Genomic DNA, 17,114 nt, shown 5'->3' with positions numbered 1-17,114 from the left:
CCCCCTCCTCTCCCCTCCCCCTCCTCTCCCCTCCTCTCCCTCTCCCCTCCCCCTCCTCTCCCCCTCCCCCTTCTCTCCCTCTCCCCTCCCCCTCCTCTCCCTCTCCTCCTCCGTCTCCCTTCCTCCCACGTGAGGACACGGCAAGACGGTGGCTGTCTGTAAGCCAGGAAGAGGGCCGTTATCAAGCACCTGAATCAGCAGGCACCTTGATCTGGACTCTCTAGTCTCCACAACTGTGAGAAATAAATCCTGTTGATTTTCACCCAGTCTGTGGTATTTTGTTATGGCAGCCCCAGACGGCTAAGACATCTGCTAAGACCCCAACATTTAACAGTGCTAAATGGTACCCAGAGGTCAAGCAAGATAAGAACTAAGATGTTACAAATGGATTTACCAGCAAGGGGTTTGTCAGTGACCCAGGTGAGAGCAATTTCGCTGGGTGGGTGCAAGGACTAGGAAATACACAGATAGATATAGAAGTGGGGCAGAAATGGAAAGGAGAGAAAGGGGTGACCAGAGCAGGAAGCCAGTTTTCTGGAACCGGAGAGATCTGAGGATAACTCTGGGTGACTAGAAAAGAGCCCAGTGAGCCCCCCCTGGTCTACAAGATGGCTTGGGGTCTGACGATAAAACACACCCATTCACCCCACAGCCCCTCACGGCTCCTCCTCTGAAGTCCCTCAGGCCCTTTCTCCTACTCCTCCTGCTGGTGCTACACTTGGAAACCTTGGCAGGCACGGAAGACAAGATAGTCAAGTCTAAACACTCTGACTCCTGGCCCTGCCTGCTTCATCACCGTGCCCAGGACCCCAAGAGAGCAGAACCCCTGGGGTCCAGGAAGCAGCCAACGGAGGGTGGAGAATAGTAAGAGTCAGGGACCTGGGTTCTAGTCTCGCCTCTGCCGCTCCATAACCCGCCACCCCATAGCCGTGTGATCCCGGCTGTCTTGCCTCAATTTCCTGCCCGAGGTCTTGAGGGATGCCCAGGAAACAGATCGCTTGATTTTGAAAGCAGGCTGCACCAATGCACTCCGGTGCGATCTGGGCCTCGCTTTTCCCCTCTCCGGGGCACTGGTCTAAGGGGTGACCGAGAAGAGCCGTGAGCTAACCCCTTGGCACACAGCAAGTGCTCGGCAGATGCCAACACCACGGCCTCCCGTCCTGTCCAGGTACAGCCTCCAGCTGCCCACCGCACCTTGCAGGGGGGCAGGGCGGTCTCTGCGCTTCGGCTGGCGCCCCCTCTCCCGCCGCCAGGGCGCGGGCGGCCTGTCGCGACAGCGGCGGTGCATTGTGGGGCTTGTAGTGCGGGCTGCGCTTGGGTGGGTGGCTGGGTGGGCGCGGCCGCGGCACTCGCTGCGGGGCCATCTTCGGTGGGCCGGCTGGCTCGGCCTGTGCAGCTTGCACCCGCGCCCTGCGCCCGGCCCGATGGCGCCTCGGCCGCTGAGCCCCTTGGTGCTGGCGCTGGGCGGCGCCGCGGCCGTGCTGGGCTCGGTGCTCTTCATCCTCTGGAAGGCCTACTTCGGCCGCGGAAGCGAGCGGCGCTGGGACCGGGGCGAGGCCTGGTGGGGCGCGGAGCCTGCCCGCCTCCCCGAGTGGGACGAGTGGGACGTGAGTGTCGCGCCAGGGTCTGCGCCTCAGCGCGCGCGCGGCCGAGGGCTGTGATCACGGCTCGGCCAGCGCCGGGAGGGCCTGGGTCTGGGCTTGGCGCCGCAGCCCGTAGGCCCCGCGCGGCGGCCGGGCAGTCGTGAGCCGTGGAACCGCGGCACGGGTGGGCGTTTGGGGGGAGGGACGCCGCCGCGGGCGCCGGAGCTCGGAGGGCGCGGCCCGGGAGCGATGTGGGGCCCGCGCTGGTCCAGCCCCGCCGCCCGGCGCCTGCGCAGTGCGCGTGGCCCGGGGGATGCCGGGAGAGGCCTCGGCCCCCTCGAGGGCCGGCGGCAGGCGTGCGGGTGTCCGTGTCGCCGTGGTTTTTGCGGGCCTGGGACGTGGGGATTGTCAGTCTGAGGAGGCAGAGGTTCCGCAAGAGGAGGGAATTTGCCCCAGGTCCCTCAGGGAAAGCCAGAGAACGGGGTTTGGGATTCAGGACTCCGAGGCGGCGCCCCTCCCACTGCACGAGCCCGTGCCTGCCTGCCCCTTGCCGGTGGAGGGCGGGGATGGGCGCTTCGATGTCTTCGGTCTTCCCTCGGGAAGGGTGGGGCGGGAGGTGCGGGCCACAGCCTGACCTGTGTCCCACAGCCCGAGGACGAGGAGGACGAGGAGCCGGCGCTGGAGGAGTTGGAGCAGCGCGAGGTGCTGGTGCTGGGGCTGGATGGCTCCGGGAAAAGCACGTTCCTGCGCGTGCTGTCTGGGAAGCCACCGCTGGAAGGCCACATCCCCACCTGGGGCTTCAACTCCGTGCGGTTGCCCACCAAGGACTTCGAGGTGGACCTGCTAGAGAGTGAGCAGACTTCCCCACAGACACCATCTCCCCGTCACCTCAGTTGCCCCAAGCCGGGGCTCTTTGCCTGGGGGTGGCTCCAAAATGCCTGTCTAAGCAGGACACGCACCTGTATGAAATCTTCCCACCCTCCCTGGGGCACAGGATACAGTCTAGACTCTGTATTCTGACCTGGAGGACCCTTCAACATCAGGCGGCTCCAACTTGGTTGCCACCTGTCTGACCCCGTGGAAGCCCACGTGCCTAGCACTGAGATACTAACAGCTCAAGTTTCCTGTATGTCAAGCACTTGACAGTCATTAGCTAATGAAATGCTCCCAACGACTCCATAAAACTGGATACGGTTATTATCCTCATTATATACATGAGGAAACTGAGACTCAGCAAGTTAAAGAACTTATGCAGGCTCACCCAGCTTGCCAGTCTGCTAATACAGACTCTCCAGCGCTAGGCTGTCAGCGTTAAGCACCATGCTCCATTGCTTGTTTCTGAAGGGCGCTTTCTTACCTGCCGCCCTTTGCTTGCACTGTTCCCTCAGTCTGGAAAGCCCTTCTTCCCTTGATAAACTGTTACTCATCCTTTAATATTTAGGTCAGACATGATCTCTCGGTGAATACTTCTCTGACCCCAAGGCGGGGTTAAGGGCTCCTCCTCTGGGCTCCCCTTCTGCTGCAGTATTTGCCACATACCAGCTTGTGTCCCTGACTACGCATCAGGGGCACAGACAGATCTGATCCAGCTAGTGCCCACCCCCTAGCAGGCACCTGGGAGAGCTTGTTGAGTGAGTCGTCCGATAGGGTGTAGGCAGCCCCCTGCCCTCAGTGTTAGGCTTCCTGGGGTCCTGGGAGAGGATGGCAGAGGGTATAGAGGGGGCAGCAGTGCTTAGCCACCTGTGTTCAGACACCGACTCAGTGAGGAGAGACAGGTGGGCTTCCTGCCAACCAGAGGACTCAGACCATAAAGACTGGGTGCGTTTAGTTAAGTGCTAGGTGGCGAGATCAGACTCTGAGGGCCTGGCTGTTGGCCTGAATGGGCCTAGTTCCTCTGGTCTCAGGCACTTGCCTGCTGGCCTGTCCTGGCTCCATCATTCCTCTCTGATTGTAGCAAACATTGATATTCACCTGGGATTCTGTCCTTTCCACAGGCTTACCTTGTCTCGTGCCGGGACACAGAAAGGTCAAATGGGGGTTCTACACTTGAGGCCCACTCTGTCTGGCAGACAACACCCCCCTTCCCCAACCCTGGGAGAAGGGGTTTGGTATTTTTATGTTACCCAAAACCAGTAACAATCCAGGCTCAGTAGGGTCACTCAGCCAGGATTCAAACCCACCTCTCCCATCGAGTGCAGGGGCTTTCCCCTCCCACAGCACTCACCTGGCTGTGGTCTGCTACAATGCCTGGCCTGGGGTGCAGCTGAGAATGGGCCCTTTGTGGATCTTTGATGACTCTTCCCTTCCCCCCACCTCTTAGTCCGTTTTATTAGGTAGTTCTGTCAGCTTTATCCTCCAGTAAATTGTGTCTGTCCACTTCTTGCCAGCTCCACCCACTGCCTGCCTGGTCCAAGCCTCCATCATCTCTCAGTACTGCAGCAGCCTCCTCACTGGTCTTGCTTCCACTTCTGTCCCCAGTGTCAGTCATCGGTATCTTTCAGGAACCCACGTGAGATCATGTCACTCCTTAAAGGGCTCCCCACAGCCTCACTGTGGCCATACGGGCCCTGTGTGGTCCAGCCCTGGGGAGCCTTGCCAGTCCTGGCTTCCTCCTCTCTCTCTCTGGCAGTGCCTCAGCCACCCTGGCCACCTTCTGTTTCTCAAACACATCGAGCTTGCTCTTCCCTCTCCTGTGATGCTTTCTCTGCCTTTTCCCATGGCTGGCCCCTTCTCATCATCCCGGACTCAGCTCATATGCCATCTCCTTGGGGAGAACTTCCAGACCACCCAATCCAAAGCCACACCCCCTCCCCCCCGCCAGCCACTTTCATTTTTTCTGTTTTATTTCCTTCCTTTCTGAAATGTGTTTATGTGTTATTGCTGTGTCCATCATAGTTACAGAGGGAGCTCCTTGAGAGCAGGGTCCCTGCCTGCCTCTGTATCCCCAGCACCCAGGTCAGCGCTTGGCACCTCGTAAGCACTCAGTAAATACTTGTTGAGTGCCTGCTGTGTGCCAGGCATTGTGCTGAGGGCTTTGGGGGGATCCAGAGGTAAACAGCTCTAACTCTCAAAGAGCTTAGAGCTTACAAGTGTCAAAGTATCACCAGAAACACTAGGATGCAGGGTGACCAATGGGGACTGTGCAGAGGAACAGGAAGGCCACCCCACTTGGGCATCCTACATGGGCAGCCATGTGGTGGTAGGATTGAATATGGCATTTCCAAGGAAAGAAAATGGGGTGACCAGACTGAACAAGAGAGACCGAACGGAGAAGGGCTCTGCACAGGCAGGGTAGGGAGTCCTGGCTCATGACCACAGCCCCACTGACCTGGGACGAAGCTAGGAGTTGGCAGGAGGCAAGGCAGCCCAGGAGAAAGAATTGGAGAGTACTATTTATAGTGCACCTGCCTTACACCACTCCTCTGAAAGGTGTGTTGCATGTGGTACCTTTGGCTTTGTTGCAGCCTGTTAGATAAATCCAGTGAGGAGGAGACTGATGCTCTAAGGTAGCGACTTGCCCAGGGAGACCCAGCCTCAGAGATAGAACTAAACCCAGGTCTAAGTGGCTCTGGAACTTGTGGTCTTTTCCTTGCCCTTGGCTGCTGGAGCCCTGGCATGCTGAAAGTGGGGTGGGGTTGGGGCTATGTATAGAGAGCCAGGGCCCAGGGAGGCTCTGAGCTGGCCCCTGGCCTCTTCTCAGTCGGTGGCAGCCAGAACCTGCGCTTCTACTGGAAGGAGTTTGTGAATGAAGTGGACGTGCTGGTGTTCATGGTGGACTCGGCTGACCGGCTGCGGCTGCCCTGGGCCAGGCAGGAGCTGCACAAGCTGCTAGACAAGGACCCTGACCTGCCTGTCGTCGTGGTGGCCAACAAGCAGGTGAGGGACGCGGGAGGCTGGCTTAGGCCAGTGGAGCTGGACCCAGATACCTGGGCAGGGGCAGGGAGCACTGGAGAGGGATTCCGGCCCAGGCCCAGGACCTGGAGCGCTTGGTCACCTCTTCTACCTGTGCTCTTCCCTCCTCTCTAATCCTCATTCTCTGTCTTCCCCTTTGCCTCCCTGTCATCTGTCATCCTGGAGAAATGAGAAAAATATTAAGTATCCACTGTATGCCAGGTGTGGTTTTGAATGACATTTTATATTCTACTTCTGTTGACCCTCCAAGGTATGGGATATTACTCCCATTTTATAGACGACGAATCTGAAACTTGGAGAGATTTTGTCGTCTCCCCAAGGTTGACCACCTTGAAAATAGTGGAATTGGGATCTGTGACTCCAAAACCCTCGTCTTTTCCACTCTGCTATGTCTTTGTGACTTCTGGCTCTAGATCAGAGAGCTAAAGCTGGGAAGTGATGAGAAGTTGGGCAGATTAAATAATAGTAATAATTAACATTTTTGTTTGCTTACAGTGTGCCAGGCACAATGCCAAGCACCTGACAATCATGACCTCGCTTCAGTCCTACAGAAACCCCATGATAGGCCTCGCTGTTATTCCTAAATGCCCAAAGTTTCAGCTGCTATGTGGCAAAACCAGGACTTGAACTCAGATCTTCCTCAAAGTTCCTGCTCTTAACCAGTGCACTGTACCTATATACCCTATACCTATACCTCTCCTGGGTGCCAGAGAGGTGTCTTGGGCCCAGCAGCCCTCGGCATCACAGACCTAAGGTGCCACCCTCAATACCAGGTGAAACTCTGCCACAGTACAGAGACCTGTCATATTTCCTGTGACCTGTGCCCATGTCCCTGAGAGCCATGGGACATGTTCCAACCGGCTTGGAGAGAGGCTGTATGTCTTTGACCTCAGATTCCCTCTGCCTATCAGGAAGTACTTGACAATCATTTATAAATGGGTGACCATATGTCCTGGGCTGCTTGAGACAGCCCCCATTGATGCCTATTGCATAATTATTTGGACAATGAATTACATCATCCTATTTATAAACTATAATTTATAGCAGTTTTGATTCTGCTGGAGACAACACGTAAGGTCCCAGCATTCTATGAATTGTTCCAAGAAGAAACATTTTCATCTTGGGCTAGAGTTGACATTAAAATGTACCCTCACCAGCCATGCTCTGTAGTGGCCTCTTTTCCTTGTCCAGTGTCTGGTTGTCTGGGGGAGGTCAGGCCAGTGTCTGGAAGTGACCCTGCTGTAAGCTGTCTCTTCTCTTGAGTTTAGGAAACTGAGCTAGGATTCCTATTAGGGTCATAAGCTTGGTCTTCAAACCAACCTGAGTTTGAAACCTGGCTCTGCCACTTAGCGCTGTTTCCTTGGCTAAATGACTTTACCTCCCTAAGCCAGTTTCCTCCTCTGTTCAGTGTAGACCATGAGAATTAAATAAGACTAAGTGCCTGTCACCAGGCCTCACGTAGAGGAGTACTGTTTCTTACTACACTAGCTGATGGTGGGATGAAAGAGGTGGTACAAAGCAGAGTCAGAGATGAGGAAGAGGGTATAGACCAAGGGGCCCAGAGGCCGCTTCTGGGAACTTAGACCCCAGTGTTCCCGAGGGTAGCCGAAGAGCAGTTTATTTCATGGATGGCAAGGGTCGGTGTTGGGAAGCACTGTCGGCTCTGTTCTGACTGGCTTCTCTGTTTCACCCCAGGACCTGAGTGAGGCCATGAGTATGGTGGAGCTGCAGCAGGAGCTGGGCCTGCAGGCTATCAATAGCCAGAGGGAGGTTTTCCTCGTGGCAGCCAGCATTGCTCCTGCGGGACCCGGCTTTGAAGACCCTGGCAGCGTGCAAATCTGGAAACTGCTCTTGGAGCTTCTCTCCTAGGCTGGTGCCCACCTGCTCACTGCCTGGCCCTGGAACCCGAGTGCTGCTGCTCCTGCTTCTTCACTGCCAGCCTGGGCCTGGGGCAGGAGTCACGTGGCAGCACATCCCCTCTCCCCTCCTTGCCCTCTCAAGAGCAGGGCCTGGGCAAGGCCAAGAACCGCACAGAAGCCTTCCTGGTGAGGAGGCAGAGGGCGGGAGAGGATAGTGCCTGGCTCACTCAGGGCTGGAAGTGGACGTGGCTTTCACCAGTGGCACCCTCCTTCCCTGACCTGTGCTGTGAGATGCTCGGTGGGCTCAGTTCTCCCCTCCCTGCAGGTCGCGGTGGTTGAGGACCAGGATAGGCGTCAGAAGTAGTCTTTGCCTAGACAGGTCCCTCCTGGTGACTTCACGCCCCTCTCATGCAGGCAGGTTCTGAGCAGTAAGCAGCGAGCCCCAGCTCCCAGTCCTGCATTGTCCTCCAGCCCCAGCTCTGCCCAGCTGGCTCATGGCCTAGTGCAATCTCTGCCTCTCTGGCCCCGGGAGATGATTTTTTAAAAGGAGGTGATTTCTGTGTTTTTTTCTAACTTGGAGATTCATTTCCCAGCCATGAAGATGAGTGCTAGGATGAACCTGGACATCCTTTCTGAAACCTCCCTGCCTCCCGCTAAGCCAAAGCCTGACCCGCCAGCCTCTCCTGACCACAGAAGTGGTATTCACCCCTAGTCAGAACAACTGAGGGCTTTCCCCCGCGATTTGGAGACAGAAGCTGCTGTTCTTGTACTAACTGTGCCAATGCCCATGTTTACAATAAGTCTGGGGAGGGAAGGAGCCGGTGGCACTGGGAAGAAGACCATCACCCCGAGCTGGGCATTGGCCTCAGAAGTGCATTTTAGTTATTTATTTATTTATAAAAGGAACAGGCCAGAGTTTTAGGCTCTGTTTCTAGGTGCTGTTATCAAAACCCCAGATGACTGTCATTGAAAATTTGGATCTTTTCGGAGACTAGCTGGAATCATGAATGAAATGGGATGACCTACATGTGTCAGTGGAGACAAGGCTCTAGGGTCCCCCACCCTTTGTGGCTGTGATTAATGTCATGATGCTTCCCCGTGATCCACATGAACTTAAAACCCCAGCCCTCGGCCCAGTGTGTCAAAGGGACACAAACCTCTCTGTGTTGGTTACAAATGACTGGAAGAGGAAATTTCAATCATGTAAATCCAGGTACAAAGAAATGGCAGTTAGCACACCAGCCAACGGGCGGTCTGGGGTACGTCACTCAGCCTTTCTAAAGCTGTTGGTTCCCCAGCTAAAGCAAAGTTGGGCAGGATTGCTGATGTTCTCTCCAGCGCATAGTCCCTGATTCTCCTGTGTCAGCGACCAGCCAGTTTAAGGACTGTCTCTCTAGTGACACTTCTCTTTAGTGCAGGCAAAAGAAGGAGCCTTTTGTTTGTCAGGGGCCACCGAATAATCAACAGCTACAAAGGGAGTTTAGAGGAGATGTCCAGCTCAGTTTGCTTTTTCACTGAGAGCAGAGATTACGTGCCTTCGTTTCATTCCACATTTACTCAGTGTGCTTCAGTTCCATGCTCTGGCTGGTGCGAGAAGAGGCATAGGGAAGAAAGTGGGGCAGGAAGCTCCCGGAGTCCAGAAGTGAGCGGGATAATTGGAAGAGGAGTCTGCTGGGCTCTGAGCTGTGGGTGTATCAGAATAGATTCACTTTCTTTGAAATTCTCACTTTCTGCATTAAGTGATCTGTCTGCTTTTATTTTAATTATTTAAGGAATGCCTTGGGTTTTAGAGTAGACTGAAATTTTGCTGACAGCTCTTCATTTTGCCACTGGAAGGCTGAGAAACTGTCCTGTGTTCTCTGAACCCCACCTTGTTCTCCAGTGCTGGAAAGTTACCTGTGGAAGCAGCAGGGGTGAGGGGACTGTGTTCTTCTAATTCAGTTCTGCCCTTGGTCTAATGAGTATCATTATGCAGTACAGTTTTTAACGTCTCCACTTGGGGGAGGTGAACTTGAATAAAGAGGTTAACTGTGTCTACTCGAGCTACTTTTAAAGACCACTCAGAACCGACAGGTCCCAGTGGCACCCCAGGAGACACACACCGCTGAAGGGCACTGAAGGTCCAGAGTGCCACCACTCTGATACTTGGACAGAATACGGACGTTCTACTGGTCTGCAGGTTTGCCCCACCACATGTGTGGCTGACAGCTGCACTCCTCCGGTGGGGCTGCTGGCCTTTCCTCCAGGCAGAGTGCCAAACAGTGCTCATCTGCTCTGGTTTCTACCAGGCCCAGGCTGGGCGAAGTGGGGGAACAGCCTTTCTTAAAAACAGCTAACTGCCTGGCCTTGTGGTGCTCTTACCCAGTTGCTGCTGAATGTGACTTTCTGATTCAGGAGCCCAGATAACTGCCTTTGGGAACCAGCGGTGACCTGGAGCTCTTCACCTCAAAGCGAGGTTCCTGAGGTAGCCTGGGGTGACCCTGTTTTCCCCCACTGCCCTGACTCTACAGCTCCAACCTACCTGAGCTTGGGAACGGGCAGTGTTGTCTGGGCAGCTCTCATATTCTAATGAAGAAGGCAGAGGGAAGGCTCTGGATCTGAGAGCAGGTGGGCATCGCAGTGCCCACTCTTCTCGTGGGAGGGAAGCCTCTGCTGCTTCTTGCCTGTTGAACCTATGCCTGGATCACTCGCCCTGGCACTGAGGCCTTCTGTTCTTACGAGTTATTTAAATGAAACCATGGCTTCTGATTTCCCATTCTCCGGCCTGTTGCCAAACCTTTGAGGAGAGGCCAGCCTGGCCCAGAGCTTGGACATGTGGATGGTCTGGGCAAGAGGGCTGTTGAGGCTGCTGGGACCACCTTGGACTGGCTGCTGATCCTAGGAAGCCTCCTCTGGCACCTCTTAGTGCCCGGAGCTGCTCGTCGTAAGCTTGCACTAACGCAGTGCTAGCCAGCTGTGAGGACTGGGGAGTGGGGGAAGTCGGTCCCTCACGGCCTCTCGGTCCTCCAGAGAGCTGCGGATGAAAATCTCATGACTCTGGCCCACCTGCCTAAATGAAACACCAGATTGTCCAAAAAACATTTCCACTTGCCTTTGGAAAACATGCTCTTATGCCAGTGTAGTAGCAACTGCCAGCATTTCTAACCAGCTGCTGAAACGCTCCATCCTTGCACAGCTGCCCCAGACCTCAGACGTGGGATAGTCTGAGCAGCCTGCCTCGCGTCTGCTGTCTGCTCACACATCCTCAGGTCCTGTCCAGTAGCTATGAAAAGGAGAACCTCCAGCTTTTCCTCGTCTGCTGCCTTCAGGAGATGGGCCCATTCAGGGACAAGGTGAGGATTCCCATCAGATCTGGAAGTAAAGGGGGCTTGCGGTCCCAGCCCGTGCCCTGCAGACCCAGGCCCACAGGGTCGCCAAGGACAAAGGGCACAAAATGGAGTATTGGCAGTTGTTTGAGGTACACAATAAATGCCAAAATAAATGCTCGGATGTGGTTTCGTTTGAATTCTGATTTTGAGGAGTATGTGCGGGTGCTTACAGTCGCAGTGAGGGGCAGCTGTGGAGGGCGGTCCCGGAACACTTCCCGTGACAGTCTGTCAGACAGCAAGGCCCAGTCCCCTGGCCCTTCAGCCCACATCGGGGTGGAGTGGTAAGGAACATCAGCTTTGGCCTAACTCAGTACCTTTTGGGAGGTATCCAAACTCTTCTCCCACTCTTTGGGAGGACTTCTAGCTGATGGGGTCAGAGCTAAGGCGTGGAAATGGGAGCAAGAACGTCTTCTGACGGTCTCCAGGCCAGAGCCAGGATGGAGGCCACAGGGCCATGCAGTCAGCCGTTCCACAAGCATTCCCCCAGCACTTGCCTGGGGCTGGACTCTGGATTCCCAGGCAAGGTCCCCACTCAAGCCCAGTCTGAGAGGGGGTGTCAAGCAGATTAAAAGGCCATTATGACTGATAGGAAGTGCTACAGCCAAGTCTGGGGTGTGGGGACTACAAGACATGTAAACAGCCTGGGGGCAGGGAATAGTGGTAAGGCAGCCTTCCTAAAATTGGCACCTGAACTAAGGGGCCAGCCTGGTCAAAGACCTGAATTTGGGATGTTGCGAAGGAGAGAAGCTATGAGGCCAAAGAACGAAGGCCCTCAGGAGCTCTGCGGCAGACTACATCCTGACGTCTGCGCTCGCAGGGCTTAGTGGCCAGTCTCTGCTGGAGTCTCAGCAGGCTGGTCCACCAGGGGAGGACTTCCGGGAGCTTCACAGCATGTCCAGTTTCCAGCCGGCCTCAATGGTGTGGGAAGGATGGGCTTCCTCTGGGGCCAGAGGCCAGGGCAGTGAGCGAAAGCTAGGTTTACTTGTTGACAGACTTGACTTCCAACCCATTAACAGCTCCCAAGCCTCAGTTTCCTTACCTGTAAGATGAGGATAAAACCACACACCTACAAGGTTTTATGTGAAATAATCTATGTAAAAACACTAAGCCTTTCTTTTCAAGAGCAGTGACAAGACATATTTTAGGTGCTACTAGAAGTCAGGAACAAGAGAGTTTTTGTATTATTAATAGTTGAGGATAAAGTATCAAAACTTAAGAAAATACCCAATGCCCACTGCACACCCTGCCTGTGACCCTGCTACTGAACAGTCGTCACCGCCTCCTCACATGCCACCAAATCAGGCAGGCCTGGCCCCAGAGAATGGCCGGGCAGTGTGCAGCCCAGGGCTTGGCACACAGTAGCGTGGCATTTAGCAGTCCACTGGACAGTCTCAGAAAGCAGGTTTGGGGGCCTCGGGCTCCGTTCAGGGCAAGGCCAACACAAGCAACCTGAAGACGAGCAGCGAGGGCAGCTCACTTGAAGGCAGACCAGGAGGCAGCCGTACAGCTCCTTACCCTCTGCCACTCAAGCCACGGCTGGCCTTAGGCTAGGGCCATGGAGAACCAGTCCAGCAGCCTCCAGCCTAGGGGTGGGGCTAGCACTGGCAAGGCAGGCCCCTTCCAAGCAGCCCAGGGTTCCCGGCCGGCTTCCGTAGATGGGTTCATGGAACTGCTATGCAGGAAACCAATGCATTAATACTATTAATAATACAAAAACTCTCTTGTTCCTGACTTCTAGTAGCACCTAAAATATGTCTTGTCACTGCTCTTGAAAAGAAAGGCTTAGTGTTTTTACATAGATTATTTCACATAAAACCTTGTAGGTGTGTGGTTTTATCCTCATCTTACAGGTAAGGAAACTGAGGCTTGGGAGCTGTTAATGGGTTGGAAGTCAAGTCTGTCAACAAGGCAGAGGGGAAAGGAACCAGAACGGGAAAAGAGGAGGGAAGCTCCATGCAGGGCACGGGAATGTGGCCCATCGAGGGCTGGACGGCCTCCCTAACCCGGCTGCGTTAGCTGGTTTTTGAGGGGCAGCACCAGTGCTTGGCTGGGAGGGGCAAATAACAAAACCATCAAGAAGTACAATAGCTTTGTTTTATTATGTACAGACTACATTCAAACAAACCAGCCACTCTGGGAACAGCAGGTGCTAGATTTTCCCAGAGCCCTCAGAATGTAAACTGGAGCCTCTGGGAGACAGTTCCTTCCCCAGAGAGGGGAGTATGAGAGTGTGTGTGTATACGCTTTTGATTCCATGAGGTTTGGCCAGCCTCATCTGTAGCCACACACCCCTCCTTGCCTTAAACCCTGGCTCCAGCTTCTCTGGTCCAGGAGGAGGCCTCAGCCTGGGGCAGGCGTAAACCAGTCATTCAACCTCCATCTTATTCTTCTGCAAAGAATCGACAAAGGCTTGCCACTCTGCTGGGTAAAAACGTTTATAGACGTTGATCTTATTCCGAATCTGTTTTGGGGTATCTTGATAATAATTCTTCTCATCCCGGGCCATAGCCTAAGGAAGGAGAAGGGTCACTTGAGGAGGGTTGGACAGGCAACGGTACCAATCCTAGCTTTGCCTGAGTTGGGCAAGCCACTTCCAGTCCCTGAGGTTCAGATTCCTCACTTCAAAAGCCCTGGAGTATGTGGGGAAATGGATGCAAATGCCCTCAGGGAGCAGGCAGGAGCTGGGGCCAGCTGAGCAGCTCACGCTCCATCCTCAGCCAAGTGATCCTACCTGGGCGCAGCGTAGCCAGATCGTCGAATTTTAAGAGAAGCCAACAATATGGACTTTTATTCGAAACTTCCCATAATTAAAACGGCAACTAGTTCAAGTTCTTTAAAAATACCAAGCAAGCAAAACAACATCTGTGAGCAGACAGGAACCACAGGCCTCACAGTCTATGCCAGCTGTAAGCATTCTGTCAATGGCATCCATTTCCTAATCTTCCTTTCCTCCCTTTGTTTCCACTCAGTCTCAGGAAACAAGCTCTAGGCAAGCAGATCAGACCCCGAATGGTCCCGGGTACCTTCCCAATGGGCATGCCAGGCCTGGCCACTCACCTTATAGTCCTCCCCGTGGTTCTCCACCATGTAGCGCACATAGTCAATAAGGTCCCGAGACAGTGTATTTCCTTTCTTTTCTGGGAGGCTGGCTTCTGCCTCCAGGTCTGGGGTGAGAGAAGCCAGGAGACAGGAAATGAGGCTTTGCTTTCTGCACTATGTGAGCTGCCCAGTCACCCCTTCGCCCAATCCCAAGCCACAAGAGTTGCTACACCAGCCATGTGATGGGCTTTGCCTCTCCATACTCAAATTCAGTGCTAGAACCTTCCTTTTCAGCTCCTCAGATCCCAGGCTCTGCCTATGACACAAGCATGTGGCAACTACCTGAAAGGCAAGGCATCTCTCATTGGCCTCAGATGAGTCAAAGGAAGGCACCAAACAAATCATCTATTTAGCGCCAGAGCCTGGGGAGAGAGATGAAGATACACTGCCTGCCCACAGGGCAGGGCTCCCTTCCAGCTCTAAAACTCTCTGAGAACCTCTTTTCTAGAGGTGTTACAAGAAGTAAAATGGAAAGGCCTAAATAAAATGAGAACTGGAGCTGCAGGAAGTAGGGCCTGAGCCTGGGGCCAAGCACCTCTCTGCTCTGTGTGAGGGGAAGAGCCAAGCTGTGGAGGCAATAATGGCTTCACTTTCAAACAGCTGGGAAATACTCCCCACTTCTCATCTATAAAGGGAGGAAAATAGCTCACAGAAACGAGGTAGTCAAAATTATCCAAATATATGCTGAAATTGTTGATAGTCAAAATTACCTCTGACGTGGTTGCCAGGGGCTGGGGGAGGGGAACGGGGAGTTGCTGTTTAGCAGTTTGTTTTGAAGACGAAAAGTTCTGGAGATCTGTTGCACGACAATGTGAATATACTTAATACTACTGAGCTATACATTTTAAAATGACGAAGATGGTAAATTTTATGTAATGTGTTTTTTACCACAGTTTACAATTTTAAAAATTAAAAGTAAAACTTTCAAAAATTAGCTCTGACTACAGTAAGTACACATGATTTTGTATGCAATCTTGTGCAGTAATTCTTGTGAGAATCCCTGAGACAGACTAAAGACAGGACTCAAGGAATGCTGGATCAAATGTCTGGCCATTCAAATCCTTTAACCTGCAGGAGAACTGTTAAAAATCTCAGACAGGTAGGAGGAAAGACGGGTGGAGAATTCCAGAGTATTCCTGCTTCCCTGCAAAATGTACTCTCTTCTATTTTAATATTCAGTCTCTATAGCCTTAATATACATGAAATTGATTTGTCATTGGTAAGATTAAATGAGATGCTGAAATCCCTGAAATTCTGCTCTTCCTTAAATTCATGAGAAGCTAAACGCGTGCCTGAGACTTAACGGTTTCTTTTCTATCCTCTCAGGCACCTGGCTACATCCTTCCTGAACATCTCTGACCTCACTTCACACACCTGGAGTTTAGCCAGTAGACTGAAAATGTCCCAGCCAGGGACACAGTCCTAACTCTGTGAGCCCTGGACCAGCTCACTTCTCCCCTCTGAACCTCAGCCTCTCCATCTGTAAAATGAGGACATCCGAGGGCCCTTTCCAAGCCCTGACCTAGAGGAATGTGACCAGCACCCACCATTTAGTACATAGGGCTTCCGCACCAGCTCCTTAGGCCTCTCTTCTACGTCCACCTCCATGGCCTTCACCTGCAGAGAACAGAGCCTTGAGACCACTAGACAAAGGAAGGATCCTGGATGAGGGAACACTCAAGAGGCTCCTGCCCATCCCAACACAATGGCACTACCCTTAAGAATCCCTATACAGGGTCAGGCAGGAATAGCTGACATGGAGAACAAATGCCCTGGAAGCTCATGGTTTCCAAAAGAGACTCAAGCAAGCAATTCATTTTTCTGAGCTTATCTACAAATGAGGATAATACCCCTTGCCTGCTCCACTTTGTTGTGTGATAATCGAATGAAACAATACACATGAAAAGTGTTTTATAACTTACAAGGGGAAGATGTCAGATTTCTTCTCTATGGGGAGGAGCAACCTGACAGTGCTTGGCTGTAGCTTGACATTTATTCAAGAAACGGAAGTGCCATTTTCCTCTGGCATGAGGGATAAAAAGAAACTTGCCAAAGGCAATGGGACAAATTCAATCAGCAAACCCATTCATTAGTTAACCATCTATAGAGCCCTAGTCACACCCTAAGCACCCCTGGGGATTTAGCAGTGAACAAAACACAAAGTCCTCATCCCCAAGGAGATTATGTTGGGGGAAAGAGGCACAGACAATAAACAAATAAACCAATAAATACATAATACACCGTCAGGTATTTACAAGTGCTATGAACTAAAATAAAGCAGGGAAGAAGTTATTGAGTGAAAAAGGGTGCTATTTTTGAAAGGGTGGTCCAGAAAGAATTACTCTGGAGAAACTAGCCCTGGGGAAACCTCACACCAGGGATGACTGGATGACTGGGGGAAGGTGTAAGGAACAGTCAGAAAAGATCCCAAACTCTGGGGAGCCCTTATTAGAAGGTAAAGGGCAGAAAAAAATAAATTCTGGATAATTCCATTGAGAGGCCAATGGACCCAAATAGGTTAATTTCAGAGTAAAAGAAATGAGTGGAGAAGGAAAGGGGAAACTCCAATCCAGGTGCGGTGTGCGCTGGGGAGGCAGCATGAGGTCGAAAAGGGACCCTCAACCATAAGGTGGGCTGGGCGAACTGGCTGTGGGGAGGTCGCAAATCCAAGAAGGGAGTGAGGGAAGTAAAGAACAGGATTCAGTTCTGAAACCCAGCCAAACATGGCGGGAGGAGGGGAGCAAGAGCCGGGACCCTACCATGTCAGTACCTTTCTCTTACGCAGGGGCACTGCCTTGTTGGGGTCCATGGCCAACCCCATCTCGGCCAGGTTCTGCCGCACCGATTTGGCGTGGTCCCAGGCATGTCGGATGTGGGAGCTACATGCAAAGAGAAGGAGATCGCGGAACAGTCAACTCGCCGGCCGTCCCGGCCGAGGCCCCCTGCCTCCGGAACCCCGGCCCCCTCACCACTCGATCCGCGGCGCTGCCTTCCGTCGAGCATTCCGGTTCAGACGCTTCCGGTTAACATTGTAACCGAACTTCTGCCTCCGGGTCTTCCCCTTAGCCTTGGGCATAGCGCGGACCACCACACCGACAGCTCAGACTTGGCGTCTCTCAACACCTCGTGCAGCAGACTCCTTCCGGCCGGTGCTCGCATGGCTTCGCAGGCTTTTTGGGAAATGTAGTTCTCCCAGTAGCGACAGCTCGCTGATTACTACGACTCCCAGAATGCAGTGGGCGGTTGCGCCTGCGTATAACGCCCAGCAGATTCGTTTACCCCGCCCCTTTCAC

At 53.3% G+C, this 17,114-nt stretch overlaps 2 protein-coding genes across 2 annotated transcripts; one reads left to right on the top strand and one right to left on the bottom strand.

The window, feature by feature from the left end:
- The first annotated feature begins 1,283 nt into the window (after positions 1–1,283).
- Positions 1,284–10,843, top strand: ARL10 (ARF like GTPase 10). The gene is made up of 4 exons (XM_070570313.1): positions 1,284–1,607; positions 2,232–2,433; positions 5,284–5,459; positions 7,191–10,843. Exons 1-4 carry the CDS (start codon positions 1,425–1,427, stop codon positions 7,362–7,364), a joined length of 735 nt encoding a protein of 244 aa, XP_070426414.1. The 5' UTR covers positions 1,284–1,424; the 3' UTR covers positions 7,365–10,843.
- Positions 10,844–12,802: 1,959 nt separating this feature from the next.
- On the bottom strand, positions 12,803–17,070 carry NOP16 (NOP16 nucleolar protein). Its single transcript, XM_008538699.2, has 5 exons — positions 16,791–17,070; positions 16,592–16,700; positions 15,369–15,438; positions 13,780–13,886; positions 12,803–13,231 (listed from the first exon to the last, which is right to left on the bottom strand). Exons 1-5 carry the CDS (start codon positions 16,895–16,897, stop codon positions 13,088–13,090), a joined length of 537 nt encoding a protein of 178 aa, XP_008536921.1. The 5' UTR covers positions 16,898–17,070; the 3' UTR covers positions 12,803–13,087.
- Between the last annotated feature and the right edge of the window lie 44 nt (positions 17,071–17,114).

The sequence above is a fragment of the Equus przewalskii genome, chromosome 13 (genome assembly GCF_037783145.1).
Source record: "Equus przewalskii isolate Varuska chromosome 13, EquPr2, whole genome shotgun sequence".
NCBI lineage: Eukaryota > Metazoa > Chordata > Mammalia > Perissodactyla > Equidae > Equus > Equus przewalskii.
The sequence above is the reverse complement of the archived record's forward strand: the minus strand, read 5'-3'. Positions and strand labels throughout refer to the sequence as shown.